A 17,916-nucleotide genomic window follows, 5' to 3' on the forward strand; every position below is an offset into this window, starting at 1 on the left:
ACTATATCCAACTCATCTGTTTCCATCACAGCTTCTAGATCCAGAATCTTATTTCCCATACTTTGAGCATTAGTATATACTGCTCTACAGACATTGCCCCCTTTTCCCATCCGTGTAGAGGTATTCAATGATTTACTTATCTGAGGGCTTATACTCAACCAGGGGCTTTGATCACCCTGCCTCATCACTTCTAGTTTAAAGCCCTCTTCAGTAGATTAGCCAGCCTGCTGCCAAAGACACTTCTTCGATAGATGCACACCAGCAGCCCTTAAAAAATCATACCATGGTCCAGACACCTAACTTCCAATTAAGTCCAATTAAAATCAATTATGGATGTTAAGAGCCAATTATAGGTGCCGATTAAGTCTTTCAATTAATTATGTTTGGTACCTACATCGACTAGGTGCGCAGATGTAGGCGTCTAACTTTAGGCAGACTTTATAAAATTTGGGGGTTAAAGTTAGACCTGCTATTTACCCTTAGGCATGTGAGCATATCGCTGCTGAATGTGAATATTGACACTAAGGAGGTAATTTTCTAAAAAGGACATCAACAATTAGGTGCCAACACATATGTACGTAAATGTGGATAATCAGGCCATGTACTATTGCATACAATGGTGCTTGATTGTGACAGTGCATAGTTTGAAGATCATGCACACATGCGGAGTCTGGGCACAGTATGGCCAGGTCACACTGTTACATAAATTATAGAATAGTATAATTTATGTGCATTTTAAGCAATCTAGGCATAAGCATTTATAGCAGCTCTATGGCTGTCATACATGGTTGGGCTTAAATTATACAAGTGTTCTAGTATTCTGTAATGGAAAGCAGGCACTTACTTTCCATTATAGAATAGTCTCCAAGGATATAAAAAGACTTGAAGCGGTCCAGAGGAAAGCAACATAAATGGTAGGAAGTTTGCGCCAAAAGAAGTACAAGAAGAGACTAGAAGACCTCCACATGTATACTCTGGAGGAGAGAAGGAACAGGGGTGATATGATACAGACATTTAAATATTTGAAAGGTTTTATAGGACCAAATCTTTTCCAGAGAAGGGAAACTGGTAAAACTAGAGGACATACATTGAGGTTGACGTGTGGTAGACTTAAGAGTAATGTTAGGAAATTTTTTTTCACGGAGAGGGTGATGGATATCTAGAATGCCCTCCCGAAGTGGTGGAGAGGAAAACTGACTGAATTCAAAAAAGTGTGGGATGAACACAGAGGATCACTAATTAGCATATAAATGAGCAAACTTTCACAGTCTGAATCCAGCAAAGGAGATGGTTTGGATAGGCTAGAGTGAGCTTCAATGTCAACTCCAGTAATTGGAACCTAAGGACAGTACTAGGTAGACTTCCAAGGTCTTTGGCACAGAAATAACAAAGAAAAAAAAAGACAATTTAATCATGAAATTGTAATGTATGGGATTACAGGGTACACTGGATGGACCATTCAGGTATTTATCTGCCATCATTTACTATTTTCTATATAAATAGGAACATCTTAAATTGCCTTTGCAATCCTTTTTGGCCTGCTCTTGCTCTTCCCCAAATCAGGCTCCTTGTCTGAATGCTCAAAAAAAAGAAAACTTAAATGCAGATCTGCATCCCGCACCACCAGCAGCTTCTTAATATTGACCTCTTAATACTTACAGCTTTTTAATCCACAGCCATTCAATTTAGTGGTTTAAGGCAGCTAAGCTGGCATTAGAGTCAGGAACAGTAGAGTGACCAGTAACATCATCCCAGGGACGAGTTGGTGTTGGCGAGGTAGACAGTTTTCTATGCGGATGAATCAGACCATCTAATCTCTGTGAATCCATTTATCTGCTCACATTTTAGCAAAATTCTTCATAGATGTATAAAAATATATCTATTCATATGATTAATTTAGTTCAGATGATCACCTCTCCTTACAAATTCATATTATTATCAGCTGCTACACTCAAGTGAGAAAGTTTAACCTAAAATAAACGGAATCCGTCAGGAATTTCTATAGCCATTCATCCATCTGTCCAGGTCTGCAAATGTGGAGACTATTAATTTGAATTTGGATTAATTATTCTTCTTTAAAAGTCTAAGGTTACATGAGTCGCAAATTCAGATACAGTTGGCTGGTCCCTGCCCTAGAAGGATAAACCTCTGTCAAGACAACTGAGGAGTCTAAAAAGTAATAAGTCCTGTATTAAACATTATTTGAGAAAGGATTAGATAGGGAATGAGATAATTTCCCAGAGGGGACACAAAGAACATTTATGGCAATTTTATAGGTGTTTAACTCCCCACAGGACTGTACCTCATCTACTCAAATTGCTCAATGAATGAATAAGGTATTGCTTCCTAAATTACCTGTAGAGGATGCCTGCCTGTGGTACAAGCAGATCATACAAACTGGGCTGGCAGATGCTATTGCTGCAGCTATAAACTTGTAATCGAAAAATCCAAAGGAAATAAAGCTAATAACTCTGGAAGCACAAGGAAAAAAATAACTCAATCACATTAAATTTATATATTGCGGACGTATGTCAGTATGTAGTCATAAGCACTGAGAGTGCAAGCCCTGTGAAGGTAGCGCTCAATTGCGTTTGTTGCTTAGGCTTCTCAAGGGCCTAATAAACAACTTAACACACACCAATATGGGAAATACATATTAATATAATAATAATAATAATAACCGCCATAATCTATATACAGTATATGATATGTGAAAATCAGCAATGCAAACACACACAAAAGAGGCAAGTGAGAAGTTTAAATCCAACCAAAGAAGCTACATTTATTAGTCCATAATAAAGTCCACACAAAGAGAAACTCTTTGTGGTCCCAACTAGGATCCCAGTTTTGGCAAATGCCTTCCTCAGACTACGTCGGAAACTCCCTACAGCCATTTCCTCATGGCGATCTGCACGGGGCAGGAGCGTAGGAAGATCGCTCCTGCCCCGAAAGCCCTCTAGACTACCAGGTAAGGCCGGGAAGGCGGCAGGGAGGTGGGGGTGGGTCAGAGCCGGATAATCGCGGTTTTTCGGCATTCGCGGTCCAGCTCTGCCCGTATCCCCCGCGAATGATGAGGGAGAAGTGTACACTGTGCTAAAGTAAGCTACAGTATTCTTTAATACCTTCCTCCTCCCAATATTGACATGTTGGATGCAGACTAAGAGCTAAGGGGGGAAGTTATCAGTGTGAGTTACTGTACTGTTAAAATATGTTATTTACCACTACACTTCTCCCTCCATATTCGCTGCGATAGGGGATTAACAGAACCGCAAATACAGAACAACCGTGAATAACTTTTTCATATGTTATTCGCTGTTTACTATTAAAATCCATCGTGAATATAGTGAAACCGTGAATAACATGGTGGGAGACCTGGCCTGTTCCTGGAAGGAGAGGCAAAACACGGTGAAGAAAGTGCTGAGAATCAGCGATTTTCTCTGTAAAAGCTCAGAATCTGCGATTTCTCTATGCAAGCTGATGTCTTTGGGGGGGAGGAGCCAGCAAGCTAAAAAATGTGAATAATCGAAACCGCGAATGCTGAAACCGCGAATATGGAGGAAGAAGTGTAGTTCATGTTATTTTAGCACAGGTCCCATTTTAGTTACTTATATTGAAGTTAATAGCAAAATAAACCATCTTTAGCGGTAGTCCATGTTGATAACACCCTGAAAGGCAGAAATCTTTCTAATACAATACTCAATGCACCAAAATAGTTTTCAGAAAAACTGGCCACCCACCACACAGAATATAAGAGTTAACTAGCTGGAAACTTTCAATCATACTTTTATGTCAGCACCGAAAGCTAAAGGATATGATTAATGGCAGAATAAATTGATATACACATAAACATAGGTATAATCTTCATCTCTTCACACTCCAGTCACTGGAAAGGAAATCTTGGCACACTTCAAATTAAATAGCATCAAAGAGAAGTGTTCACCACAAAAATGTGACAAATTTTGCTGCTAAAAAAATATTTTAGAAATGCTCTCAGACCTGCATGCCCCATGGTTACAGAATAATTATGAAGAAGTTTCAATCATCTGGCAAGATATTAGAGATGTAGGAAAATATTTTTTAAAAATAATTCCTTCAAACACAAATCTAGAGTCACTGGGGAAGATTTAAATTTTGGGCAAAATGAAAAAACAAATTGAAAATGCCTCAAAAACCAGTTTGTTTATATGTTTCTTGGAACAGTAGATCTTTATCTTAAGGTTTTATATTCCTGCATTTTCTGAATGCTTAAAAACAAACCAGTCATACAGAAAGCATGCAAGGAAAATCTCCAGTCAAAAGCAATGTGGGAACTTTTGGGGTGGAGTTACCTTTCCTGGGCTTATCAAGGATCCCAGCTTTATCCTGAGTTGTGTTAACCCCTTTAAAAATCAACGAGTCGTGTTGCATGTACTGTACTCGCAAGCAATAGAGCTCATTAAAATTTTCTTCGGGGTAAATATTCAACTGGTGGTGCTCGGCATTTTACTGATCGCCGCCAGTGTTATCCCCAGAGACATGGTAACCCTAAGTTACATGCCACTGAATATGCCTGGTTAGCCCTGAACAAGCTATTTAAAAGGTCATGTATCAGCACGAGTTGGGTTTGGGGTTAGGCCTGTGCACAAACAGCCAGACACAAGCACAAAAGGTGAAGGAAATCTCTTTATTAACTCAACAGGAAAATCCTGCATCCTGTTACTTCACAGGGTCAGGCATACAAGGAACGGTCTTTTGGTTCAGGAGTCCTGAGGTGGACCCGACATTGACTGTGGCTTGTGACGACCAAACCCCAAACACGGTCTTGTCACAGGTAACAAGATCTGGTCCTAACCAGACCTAAGAGTCAGGCTCCCAAGTATTCAGGAAGAAAAGATGTGGCCTATCTCAGCAAAGCAGAATGTCTAGTGGTTGTAGTTAAAAAGTATACTAGGGCCACTTCTTTCTTCTTTTCCTTCGGGATCTCCTTTACCTAGCTCTAGCCTGGTAGCTGCTTCCCTGAATCCTCCTTCCCATGTCACTTCCCCTTGAGGAGCTCCCTATGTTAAAGAAGCTCTGACATTGTGTGGGACAATCAAGCAGGGGGAATGGTAGCATCCGATAGACTCCCTCACAGGTTAGAAAATGCTTTTAAGTGTTTAAATCACTTTGAATATCTACCCCTTCAAGTTTGGACTACTATTTTTACAATACTGTTGCATATTGCAACTTAACTAATAGGCCCTAAGAGGGAAATTGTACAAGTGGGGCGTACATTAATAAAAATCAACTTCAAAATTAGAGTTAATGGCATCATTAATGAGATTTAACAAGCCCATAATGACAAAAAAATTAAAATTAATTGGATGGTAGGCACCTAAGTCGGAAGGGGCCTACACCAGGAGCCTAACGTGTAGCTAGGGTTAGGGGTGGATCGGGGGCATTTTTTAAAGTTAGGCTCTGCTAGGTGTTGTTAAGCACCTCAATGTAGGCCAGGTAAACCCTGGCCTACATTACAGACGCCTACAATGTACACATCTACAATTTAGGCATTATTATTTATTTATTTCTAAAATTTCTTGACCGCCTATAACAAAGCGGCTAACAAATAAAATATTCACAATGGTTCAGAAGACAACATACATAAAATACTTTCAATGGTGACACATCAATTGGGCGCAGGACAAAAGCGCTCCGACAAAGACACGCTGACAATCGTGCACAGGACATATGCGTGACGCCGGTCCTGCCTCTTTAAACCGGTAACGTTAGCACAGTGAGGGGGAAAACCCCTCCCCCGCTGCATATACAAGTCCATGGGGGTGGGGGAAGAACCCCCTCCCCACTACACTGAAAAACTCCAGAACTCTGAAAACTGAATGGAAAAATGGGAGTTTTCAGTGTACTTGGCGAGGTTCATCCCTCCAAACACCCCCCCTAACTGGAGCGCAAGGACTTCTACATGTACTGGGGGGATTCCCCCCCATACCCCCTCCCTCAAAGCGGTAACCTTACCGGTTTAAAGTGGCGGGACCGGCGGCGTGCATACGTCCTGTGCGCAATTGTCGGCACACCAATGTCCAGCAGGCTTTACTTTTGGAACCACTTTCGATATAACACAATCATGTTATACATTAGCCCACTAAAAGCAGAATTTAAAACCTGGAGGGAATTACGTATTATCAATCTTCAGTAATTATAGAACAATAATCAAAGTTCAAATTTCTCATTAGGTATCTCTCTACGACAGAACTTTAAAGAAAAGCCTCCACAAACGATTGCAGATGGTGCAAAATACAGCTGTCAGGTTGATTTTTGGGTTAAGGAAATATGACCATGTGACACCCTTTTATCGGGTGTTGCATTGGTTGCCAGTGGAGGTGCGCGTGAAATTTAAATTCAGTTGCTTTTGTTTTAAGGTTCTATTTGGTTTGACTCCCAAATATATAAATGAACTTTTCTCTTTTACAACCAATAGACATAAAAGAAGCTCACATTTGATTTTTGTTTTTCCGTCTGTTAAAGGATGCAAACTTAAAAAATATCATCAGCATCTTCTTTCATATCAAGCAGCAGCATGGGGCAAAGACTCAGATCAACTGCTCCTTTTTACCGAAATTTATGGGGAATTTAGAAAACATCTAAAAACACATTTATTTTTTTAAGTACTTAATTTGTATAAATTTTATACTATGTAATTATTAGATTTTTAGGGTTTTTAGCTATTGGTTATTCACTCTCTAATCTTCTTCAACTTTTATTGTATTTTAAATTATGTAAACCGCACAGAACTTCACAGCTTTGCGGTATATAAATAAACTGTTATTATTAGTAGTAGTTTTTAACATTTTTAAAAACTGTAACCTGTCCGAACAGGTCCTCAGGATGACAGGGAGAAGATTCTGTTAGCAATACCTAATGCGTGATTGACCCGTCTAACTACGCACCTACAAATGTAGGTGTCATTAACAGAATCTGGTCCTAAGTGAATTACAATAGTCATAAGCAACTTTCTGTACCAATACCACAAACCTCAGTGATCTCAAACTCGAGGCCCGCCAGGTATTCTGAGGCCCTCGGTATGTTACCATTGTTCTGGAACGTTGCCCGCCTCACTGCTGTAACCTCACACAAGTGCTTTCCTGCATCTTTCTGCATGTTGCACTGCTTTCAGCTGTGTATAGCTGAAATTATCAGAAGCAATTAAGCAAAGATTTATAAACTATAAACATGCAAAGTTGTAATTTCTATAATAAGACATTAACTATTTTTTCTGTGTCCCTCCAAGTACCTACAACTCCAAAATGTGGCCCTGCAAAGGGTTTGAGTTTGAGACCGCTGACAAAACTGCTACCAAAGATTTTTATTTTGATGCAAAATTTCAGAAAGAAATGCTGCAGAATCTACCTCTAAGTTGCCACAGGAAACCAGGACCCTTAGCTATACTTTATTACAGGTTGTAATATGAAACCGCTGAACTGTATCAACTAACTGGAAATTCTTCAGTGTTGGTTTCTCTATGGGCTAGATTCACTAAGCAAACCAATCGTGTACCGATCGGTTTGCGACCCGATTTTCCTCCGATCAGATTCACTAACCTCTGTGCCGATCCGTGCATGCGAATGAGGGGAAATGGCATGCAAAGTAGGCAGGGACGGGATTCACTAAACAAATCTGGGACATCGACTGGGCTGGCCGATCAACAGAAGTGACTCCTGGGGACCAGTTGCATACGTCCCTGCCAACTCTCCTGCTCCATTGCCATCCTGCTCTCTGCCCCGATCTTCCAGCCCTGCTTTCTGCCCCGAGCTCTGCCCCAACTCTCCTGCCCTGATTCAAGCCCATGGTTTTAACCCGCAGATTAAAACCACAGGTTCATGAGTAAAAAAAAACAAAACAATCCCACAAACATCAAACACATGCGCAGACCATCTACAGGCAAAGTAGATGGTCTGCGCATGCGTCTGGATCACTGGAGAGCAATCCACGAGGTTGGTGGGGCGTTTCTCCGATCGCCCCCATTTGAATACAGGCACGTTGGGAATCAGTCAATCTGCATCGGATCGGACACGGAGCTGACTGACTTGGCCAGGTTAGTGAATCTAGGCCTATGAATCTTAAGTTTCGCATTATTTACAAATGTGCTAATAGATCACACATCAAAACTAAGAAAATTCTGAGGGAAGGCCCCATGACATTCATGCCACTTTACTGGCATTTCCTATACTTTTTCTTGACTGGCTGTAACTGAGCTGCCAAGAGATGTAGTGCCCAAGGAGAGCTTTTTCAATTATTTGCTCTGGTACATTCTATTCTGGAAGATGTACTGCTGAAGTCTCATGACTTCAAACACCACAACTGATTACTTGGACTGAAGTACAAAAACCAGGAGCAAATAAAGTCTTCCTCCCCTACCCCTTGAGAAATGTTCAGCAGCAGGTCTGCTTTCCCTTAACATGCTAAAGTCACCGATAGGGCTACGCACTGTCCTCCTTTCCATAGTTTTCCTGTTAGCAACTGTTGCATATAAATACAGTACCCTAAACAAACATCTTATCTTCTTTGGAAAGGAAGTTCACTAATAAGGAATTGACGTTCTTCCCTGAAACAAACAAACAAAAGCGCCTGACTTTTCTTATTCTTTTTCTTAACTGACATTTTCATTCCTATTTCACAGTAAATGGTGTGAGCAGCATCTAATGAAATGATCTGAATGCAGAGTTCCAATAGCTCTATAGCTAGATAATTTCATTAGATGCTGCTCACACCATTTATTGTGAAATAGGAATGAAAATGTCAGTTAAGAAAAAGAATAAAAAAAGTCAGGGGCTTTTGTTTGTCTGTTTCAGGGAAGAACGTCATTTATATGCAACAGTTGCTAACAGGAAAGCTATGAAATTATCTGAATGCAGAGTTCCAACAGCTCTATAGCTAAATGTGCACGTGCATGCACACATTGAAATTTCTGTCCTGCGCCTGCAAAAGATAGATAGTAGTAGATCCAATAGATGCTGGCATTGTAGAATAGAAGTAGGGACGTTAGATCATTTAATTTTTTTCTGTCCCTGTGTAAATGCCTTTTGGAAATTAATTTGGCCCCAAATTAATAAGTTACTAGAAAATCATGTAGGACTCTCATATGATACCATATTATTTGGTACTGCAATGAGAACTCAGAGTCCGATTTTAGCAAATAATAACAAACTACTATTAATATTGACAGGGGTCGCCATGCAACAAATTACTCAAAATTGGAAGGATTATACCAAATTAAATTATACATTCTGGTGGAACTCTGTCTGTCATATATACAAAATGGAAAAAGTGTTAGCGTTACAACAAGGGAATCTTCACAATTTTAAGAAAATTTGGGAACCATTGACTAATTATTCTAATGATCAGATTTCTTAGCACATTGGCAGTAGGTATATAGGGGTTGGTTGGGATTTGTATATTTTTTGGAAATAGGAATTGGGAAAAAGGGGAGGGATTTATTATTTATGATATGATGTATTGAATGTAGTTACAAATGTCATGTAATAATTATATTATGTATGATTCAATTGCTGTAAGAATGAAAAATTAATAAATAAAATTTAAAATAAAAAGAAATTTCTGTCCTTGTGCAATTCTCTACTCATTCTGGCCTGTCCTCACTGGAATCTAACCCAGACCCACCTCGTACCCGCTAAGATCAATTCCATCCCCACCTGTACCTGCACAGGTCAACATTATTACTTACTCTCTTGCAGCCCTCCGTTTCATCCCAACTCCAACAGCCTCCCGTGTTATTTTGGGTGGTATTCACTATTCAACTAATGAATACTACTACTTATCATTTCTATAGTGATGTATACGGCACTATACATTAAAATATTCAAGAGTCAATCACTGCTTAATAGAGTTTACAATCTAATCAGACAAACAGGACAAGTAGGAAATCAGGGAGTTTCTGAGGCATGGATGCTTTACAAGCGAGTGGGGGTTAGGAGTCAAAATGGGCTTTTAGTCTGGATTTGAATACTGCCAGGGGTGGAGCTGGATGTACTGACTCAGGCAATCTGTTCCAGGCATACGGTGCAGCAAGATAGTAAGTGTTCCAAGTCTCTATCTGGTGTTCCTGCTGCCTCTCTGGGCATTCCAAACCTCATTATGGCACTCCAATTGCCTCTGCCAGTGCATTCCAAGCCTCATTCTGGTGTCATCAGATTTTGGCTACACTCCCACAGGAATCCCATGGCAACTGCTTCCATTCCCATAGGAATCCTGAAGCAAATTCTTCCATTCCTGCAGAAATCCCATGGGTTCTGTGGGATTCCTGCATCTCCATTCCCATGCAGCTCTCAAACACAGATATGTACAGTGGTACCTCGGTTTACGAGTGCACCGGTTTGCGAGTGTTTGCAAGACGAGCAAAACATTCAGCAAACTTTTGTCTCGTAAACCGAGCACTGCTCCAATAAATGAGCACTCAGCAATGGTGGCCCAGGGGTGAGTACCTGCCTGCGGGTGCTGCAGCGATTCCAAAGTGGTGCCTTCCTTCCCTCGGGGTCCCCGTGCGGCTGCCCTCCCACTTCAGCCGATGCCTCTGCCGTTGGTCAGCGCCTCCCGGCTCCCATCTAAGCCTGCCGCCATCCTGAATGAGCATGCGTGTGGCTTCACCTCTCCTCTCCTAAGTCAGCCGCTGCCCCGACAACACGCTCACCACGTATAAGCACGCAGGACGTTCTCTATGTTGAACAGAATGCCCAGATACTCCTGGATCTGTGTCAGTTCCAGGTGGCCTTTCCAAAAGTTGACCACCCAGTCCAGTTCTGCAGGAGCTGGACCATATGCTGCACTGCTGACCTTCCTTGGGATTCAGAGAGGGCTCTTATTAGCCAGTCGTTCAGATACAGAAGCACCTGTATCCCCGCCTTGCGGAGGTATGCTGCTGCTACCACCATCACCTTGGTAAAGTTGTGTGGTGCCATGGTCAGTCTCAAACAACAGGGCCAAGAACTGAAGTGCTACGCCAACACATGGAACTGTAAGAACTTCCTGTGCACCAGAAAAATGGGAATGTGCAGATAGTTTCCCTGACAAATCCAGAGGGGTGAAAAATTCCCCCAGCCCCAACGAAGCAATGACTGACCACACCATCTCAACGCAGAAGCAGGGTATCTGGAGAGCGGCTAGAGTGAATTGCCATGAAATGCTGGCTATGTTGATTCAGAAATAAACGGCACTTTAAGGAATTTTGACAAGAGAAACTTGGATCTACAGGAGGATAGTATGTTTACAGAAAATACTCCTACAGATAAAATAAGTTCATTTTTGACATTCTTAGCTCTTTGAAGTCAAAAAGACCGATGACAAATTGGATATGATTAGTTGTGAAATGCCTTAAACAATTGATAAGCTTTTTTGTTGTGAAGTGCCTTAAACAGTTGATAAGTTTTTTGGTTTTAAATAAGAGAGTAAATGATATATTAAAATAGCATAAATTTTATTTTTAAAATGATTTTTTGTGTTTTTTGAGTAAATGAGAGTAAGATTTCTAGGCCGATGACTGAATTGAGGGGTATATTGTATCTGAGTATGTAAGACCACCCTATCTCTGAGGCTTTTCCTCCTATCCAACCTCTTCTACATTTTGGCTATAAAGAGTTGGACACTAGCAACATAGAAACCAGCTGGATTATTGTATTTTTTTTTAACTTTTTATTTATTGACCACTGACCCCACAATATTTTAATAGTATTAATTTGAACAAATAGCCAGAACTCTTGAACACCAACATACGTATATCCTACTATTCTACTGTTCAAGCAATTCTGAGAAACATGAGCATGAAAGAAGATAACCCACTGGATTACTCAGCTAGAGGAATGAAAACAGTCCCATGTACCTCACACAGTTTATAACAGATGAATCAAAAGAGTTTCTTCTTTTAAGAGCAACCCTTCTTTAAACTGGATACTGATGCAAAGTTTCAAAGTGCACTGGACACGGTATCTTACCTGTACTGTTACCTCCTCCTCTGCACTGCTCTGGGTGTCCAGCATGTGGAAAGTTGCTACTGGTGGAGGAGGCGCTCTGCGTTTCTTCATCTCTGGCCTCGTTATTTCCAAGATGTTATTCAGAGAAAGAGATGGACCCAAGGCAATGGTGCGGGAATTAAATGCGGGGGAGTTTGGAGCTGTCGAAGTCTCCTGTTAGGAAGATAAATAAATTGGTTATCAGCAATTTTATCTTTACTATATTCTGCAAGACATCAACATAACTGATTTTTTTAAAAGTTTATAAAAAATTTGTTATCCCGCATTTTCAGAATTACAAAGTGGCTTTACAACAATAAAAAGCAAAACCAAGGTAATACAAACACATTAAACTTAATAGCTAAAAAAAAAAAAAAAAAAGATATCTAGTAAAGACAAGTACAGTACTAAGACTCGCATATCAAACTGACACGAAAGGAAAGAGTAGGACTACAATAAATTCAGAGATAAGAACAATTAAGGGAAAAACAAAAGGTAAGGGGTATTAAAATTTTAATCTAAACTGCTTTACTAGCAATAGAAACTGGACTAGTAATCAATTAAGATGTCCTTAAAAGGACAGTCATACTGCAAAAGCATCTTTGAAAAGCATTGTTTTTAAGCTGGTCTTGAAATTATCTAACGTGTATGTTTCTCGTAAATAAGCTGGTGCTGAATGCCAGAGTGTGGGGGCAGAAACAGAGAAAATATTATTGCGCAAAATATTGATAAATTTTAGTGATGGAAATGTTAACGGATTATGATTAGATGACCGGCGAGTACATTGAGAAGAGAAGGGTATTAAAAGTCTATTAATGAATTCAGGCTACCCTGTTTGTCTGGTTTTGAAGGTTAACAGCAGTATTTTATAGGTGATGTGATGGGGGATAGGTAACCAGTGTGCTTTGACCATCAGAGGCATTACATTTTGACAGATTATTTTGACAGTGGTGTTTGGATAATCTGAAGGCGTTGAATTTCCTTAAATAGGGTGTTGCCATAGTCTAAGCAAGAGATAACTAAAGAATGAAAGAGAGTGTTAAGAGAAGCTTGATCTAAAAATTTTGCAAGGGAGCAAATCATGCGGAGACGATGAAAACATTTCCTTACTACTGAACTGATGTGATCATGAAATGTAAGTTTCTCATCTAAAATAATTCCCAAAAGTTTTATGGTTTTAACTGACTGAACTGAAACAGACCTAAATTCTATGGGCAAAAGTAATGATCGACTGTGCCTGATTGGGAAGATCATGGATTTGGACTTATTTACATTAAGAGATAGCATATTGGAGTTGAGCCAGTCACTTATTTTTTCCAATTTTTTGTTGATAGTAAGAATGTCATCAAGGTTAAATTAATCGGATGGGTTAACTGTATGTCATCGGCATACGCAAAGACAGAGAAGCCGACAGACTGCCAAAGGGTGATCAGAGGGGCCAAGAAAATGTTGAAAAGAAGAGGGGACAGAACAGAGGTATACCAAGGTCATTAGGAAAAGTGTTTGTAGTGAGGTTGTTAAATGATACTTTTGATATGCGGTCTTTGAAGTAAGAGATAAACCAATCTAAAACCTGTTCTGATATGCTGATTTCTTGCAGTCGGTTAATAAGAAGTTGATGGTTGATGTTATATCTTTAAAATTGAAAAGTTTATGGCCATTCAGAAGGGATATTATAAAAAATTTATGGAAGTTTGGGAACCATTAACTAAATATTGTAAAGATCGATTTATTTGTATAACTGAGGAAAACATGCACATCCGGGGACGGGGGTATATTTGGCATTTGTTAAGAAGTATAGAAGGGTTGATTACAAGTATTTTTATGAGGTGTTGGTTAATTGGAAAGTGGGTGGGAGAAAATAAGTCTTGTTTTTATTCTATTAAGTATATTGTGCTGTAATGATAAATTTTTATGTAAATGCATCATCATTTGTGCACAATTGAGGTTTTAAAAATGAATAAAGAATCTTAAAAAAAAAAAGAAGTTAATGGTCTATGGCAGTGGTCTCAAACACGTGGCCCGGGGGCCACATGCGGCCCGCCAGGTACTATTTTGAGGCCCTTGGTATGTGTATCATAATCACAAAAGTAAAATAAAACAGTTTTTTGATCATATGTCTCTTTAACTATAAATTACAATATTATTATTAAGACTTAGGCAAAAGGAAAGATTTATAAACTATAAAGAGTTTTACCTCATGCAAAATTGTTATTTCTTTAATAAGACAGTAACTATTTTTTCTGAGGCCCTCCAAGTACCTACAAATCCAAAATGTGGCCCTGCAAAGGGTTGGAGTTTGAGACCACTGGTCTATGGTATCAAATGCTGAAGATAAATCCAGAGAAATTAGGATGACAGAGTTGTGATGATCAAGCTGGTATAAGATATTAGTAGTAAGACCTATTAATGAAAGTTCTTTGGAGTGATATTTTCTAAAGCCGGTTTGGTTTGGGGGTAGAACATTTGTGCTTTCTACAAAGTCTGAAAGTTGGGAAAAAACAATCTTTTTGGTGATTTTAGCTAGAAAGGGGATATTAGAAATTGTACGATAGTCAGATATTTCAGATGCACTAATTTTGAAGTCTTTGATAGAGGGGTAAATGGTCGCCTCTTTCCAGAGTTTGGGAACAGTGCTCGAAGTAAGGCTGATGGATATAAAATAGAAAAGCGTTTTAGAAGGAATGGTGGGATAGCCTCAGTACTAGAGCCCTTTATATTCATAGTGGTTATGATACGTTGAAACTCTGAAAGAGATGGGATTTTAAAATGAGAACATTTGGAGAGAGGAAGATTGGAAGATTAAGTGCCAGAAGTGGAGGTTGGGTTGGACTGAGCCAAAAGATGAAATGTGGCTCTAATCTTCTGAATTTTATCTGTAAAAAAAATCAGCCAAAGTTTGGGCTGAAGGTAGCTGAAGAGAATTGTGTTGTTTTTGGTGATTTGTGGTCAGGGAGCGGACAATTCTGTAAAGGGTCTCCGTATTCCTAGCTTTAGAAATTTGTTTACTCTAACTAAGCCAGTAACCCTGCCTGCCAAAAGTGATGCACCAATGCTTTCAGCAGGCCATCACTAGGGGAGAGAGTCTTGAGGTCCATGTAAAAAATTACAGCCTTGGGCTACTGATATCTTTAATCCTGAACCAGTCTCATACAAGTCCATTTGACTCAACACGGCCAGTGTTTCAATCCCCAAAGAGGTGTCTTCATCAGGAGTCTATAAACAAGTACAACAAATACATCTATCGATTATGAAAAAAATGCATTGCACATATAAATTTGTGAACAACAAAAAAGCACCCTAAAATATGATAAAAACCTATAAAACCATGAATACAAATAATGTATAAACTTTCATTAGAGCCCGAACCACTCACATTTATAATTCCACTCTGAATAAACAACCCATGTTGAAAATCAATGAATCTATCCAGTTTGGCATTTGAACTTTCTTACGTATTTTGACTCCCGATGAAGACATCTCTTTGGGTGCTGAAACACTGGCCGTGTTGAATCATATGGACTTGTATAAGACAATGTCAAGCGGACTTGTATGAGCCTGGTTAAGATTTATCAATAAATGTTTGCACTTTGTTGAATCCCAAGTTGAAGCATCTTTTCATCCCTATTTTACTTCTGGTTTTATTGCTTAAGTTGTAGGAAATGTGATTCCTATGTTTTCTTCTGAACTTGAATCCTGACCCACCTACTGATGTCCCTACACCCTATGTCATATGTTCGCACAGAGTTAGTGTTTATATTTTGTATGGGAGTAGGACCCTGAGTTTCTCTGCTATTGTCTAGCTCTCAATGTACAACTTCCTATCTTTCACTGATGCAATGAAATATTCTAAGAATCTGCTTGTCTATGCTGCAAATAAACAGAAACTCAACTTGATTAAACATTGCTTGTAAGTTCTGATAAATACATTCAGCTGTAGTTATATATTGTTTATTAGACCTTGCTATACAACCAAATCTATAATAGGTCAAGGCTGTAAGCATCATAAAACAAACAAACAAAAAAAAAAAAGAAAAGAATGAACTCTTTAAGCAACAGGAAAGCAAAAACATTTACATCCATTCTTTTTTACTCTTAAGGAATAATGATGTGCCATGTGTTTTTAAATCTCTCCTCACTGACGAAACTCTTTGCTCAGAGGTCAGACCAAAATAATAAGGAAAGCATGAGATTTATTCTATGTCTGGTCTTGACTCTTTCTCTTTGACAACATTACAAGCATTCACTAGAGACTGACTAAAACAGCTACGCTGACTGTATTGCTGGGAAAAGTATTTAAACACTAAACCTGGCAACAAAACTAATCGGAGCCAGAACAGAAGTCATAGGATTTATGTTTATCACAAAGCTTTATATATTGCCCTTCATTAAAAACATCAGAATAGTACGCAATCAACAATCATAATAATAGCCTTACTGGGTCAGACTAATGGTCGTAGAGGCGTAGTAGGGGGAGGAAATTGCCCTAGGCGCTGTCCTCCTCTCCATACCTACCCCCCCCCCAACGGCATACCTCTTGAGATATTAGCCGGTGCGAGCTGCAACTTCCATCTGCTGCTCACAACGGCCTTGTTTCCCTTCTGATGTCACTTCCTGGGCACGGGACCAGGATGTGACATAAGAAGAGAACTGAAGCCAGCGTGAGCTGTGGGTGGAAGATGCTGCTTGTGCCGGTCAACATTTCCACAGGTATGTGAGGAGCAGGCGTTCAAGTGGTGAGGAGCAGTGGCACACATAGTGCAACGGAAAAGAGCAGTGGGGGGTGGGGCGAACGTTAAAGCGATACAGGGTGCTATTGCCCTGGGTGCCAACCTCCTTAGCTACACTACTGAATGGTCCATCTAGCCCAGTATCCTGTCTTCACAGTGGTCAATCTAGGTCACAAGTACCTAGCAAAAACACAAATAGTAGAAACATTCCATGCTACCGATCCTGGGCAAGTGGTAGCTTTCCGTCTGTCTCAATAGCGAACTATGAACTTTTCCTCCAGGAACTTGTCCAAACCTATTTTTTAAAATCAACTCTTACCACATCCTCTGGAAATGCATTTGAGAGCTTAACTATTTTCTGAGTGAAAAAATATTTCCTCCTGTCTCCCTGTAATGTCATCAAGTGTCCCCTAGTCTTTATAATTTTTCATGGAGTAAATAATTTATCCTGCCCATCCACAGTAACCGTCATCTCTTCCTCTGCCTATCCCAGGCTTTCATGAATTCAGACACAGTCTCTGTCTCGACAACTTCTTCTGGGAGACTGTTCTACCACCCTTTCTGTAAAAAAGTATTTCCTTAAACTACTTCTGAGCTTATCATCTCTTAACTTCAACCTATGCCCTCTCATTTCAGAGCTTCCTTTCAAATGAAAGAGACTTGACTCATGTGTATTTATGCCACATAGGTATTTAAACTTTGAGGCCCATCAAGACAGCAGTCACTATTTATTAGGCGTCTGTGTGGAACATTGTCGAAGGCTTTGCTAAACTCTAAATACACCACATCTAGTGCACTCCCTCTAACCAATTCTCTGGTCACCCAGTCAAAGAAATTGATCAGATTTGTCTGACAAGACCTACCTCTAGTAAATACATATTGTCTTTGGTCCTGTAATCCAAAGGATTCCAGAAACTTCACTATTCTCTGTTTTAAAAGCGGTTCCATTAATTTGCTTACCACACAAGTCAGACATTGAGATGCTGTGGGGTGATTTGAAACAGGCTGTACATGCAAGAAATCCCTCAAACATCTCACAGCTGAAATAATTCTGCATTAAGGAGTGGGCCAAACTTTCCTCAGACCAAAGTCAGAGACTGGTAGATGGCTATAAGAAGTGTCTCACTGCAGTTATTTCAGCCAAAGGGGGCAACACTAGCTATTAGGGTGTCCTAATTTATTCCTCAGTT

General features: G+C 39.7%; 1 protein-coding gene across 9 annotated transcripts in view; it reads right to left on the reverse strand.

Annotated features, from left to right (window-relative positions):
• COBL (cordon-bleu WH2 repeat protein) overlaps window positions 1-17,916 on the reverse strand; it is a 398,758-nt gene that overhangs the window by 125,283 nt on the left and 255,559 nt on the right. For all 9 annotated transcript variants that reach the window (XM_033930509.1, XM_033930508.1, XM_033930507.1 and 6 more), the window contains one exon: window positions 11,979-12,170. In XM_033930509.1, coding sequence (XP_033786400.1) covers window positions 11,979-12,170 — 192 coding nt within the window. The remainder of the gene's footprint in view (window positions 1-11,978; window positions 12,171-17,916) is intronic.

The sequence above is a fragment of the Geotrypetes seraphini genome, chromosome 2 (genome assembly GCF_902459505.1).
Source record: "Geotrypetes seraphini chromosome 2, aGeoSer1.1, whole genome shotgun sequence".
NCBI lineage: Eukaryota > Metazoa > Chordata > Amphibia > Gymnophiona > Dermophiidae > Geotrypetes > Geotrypetes seraphini.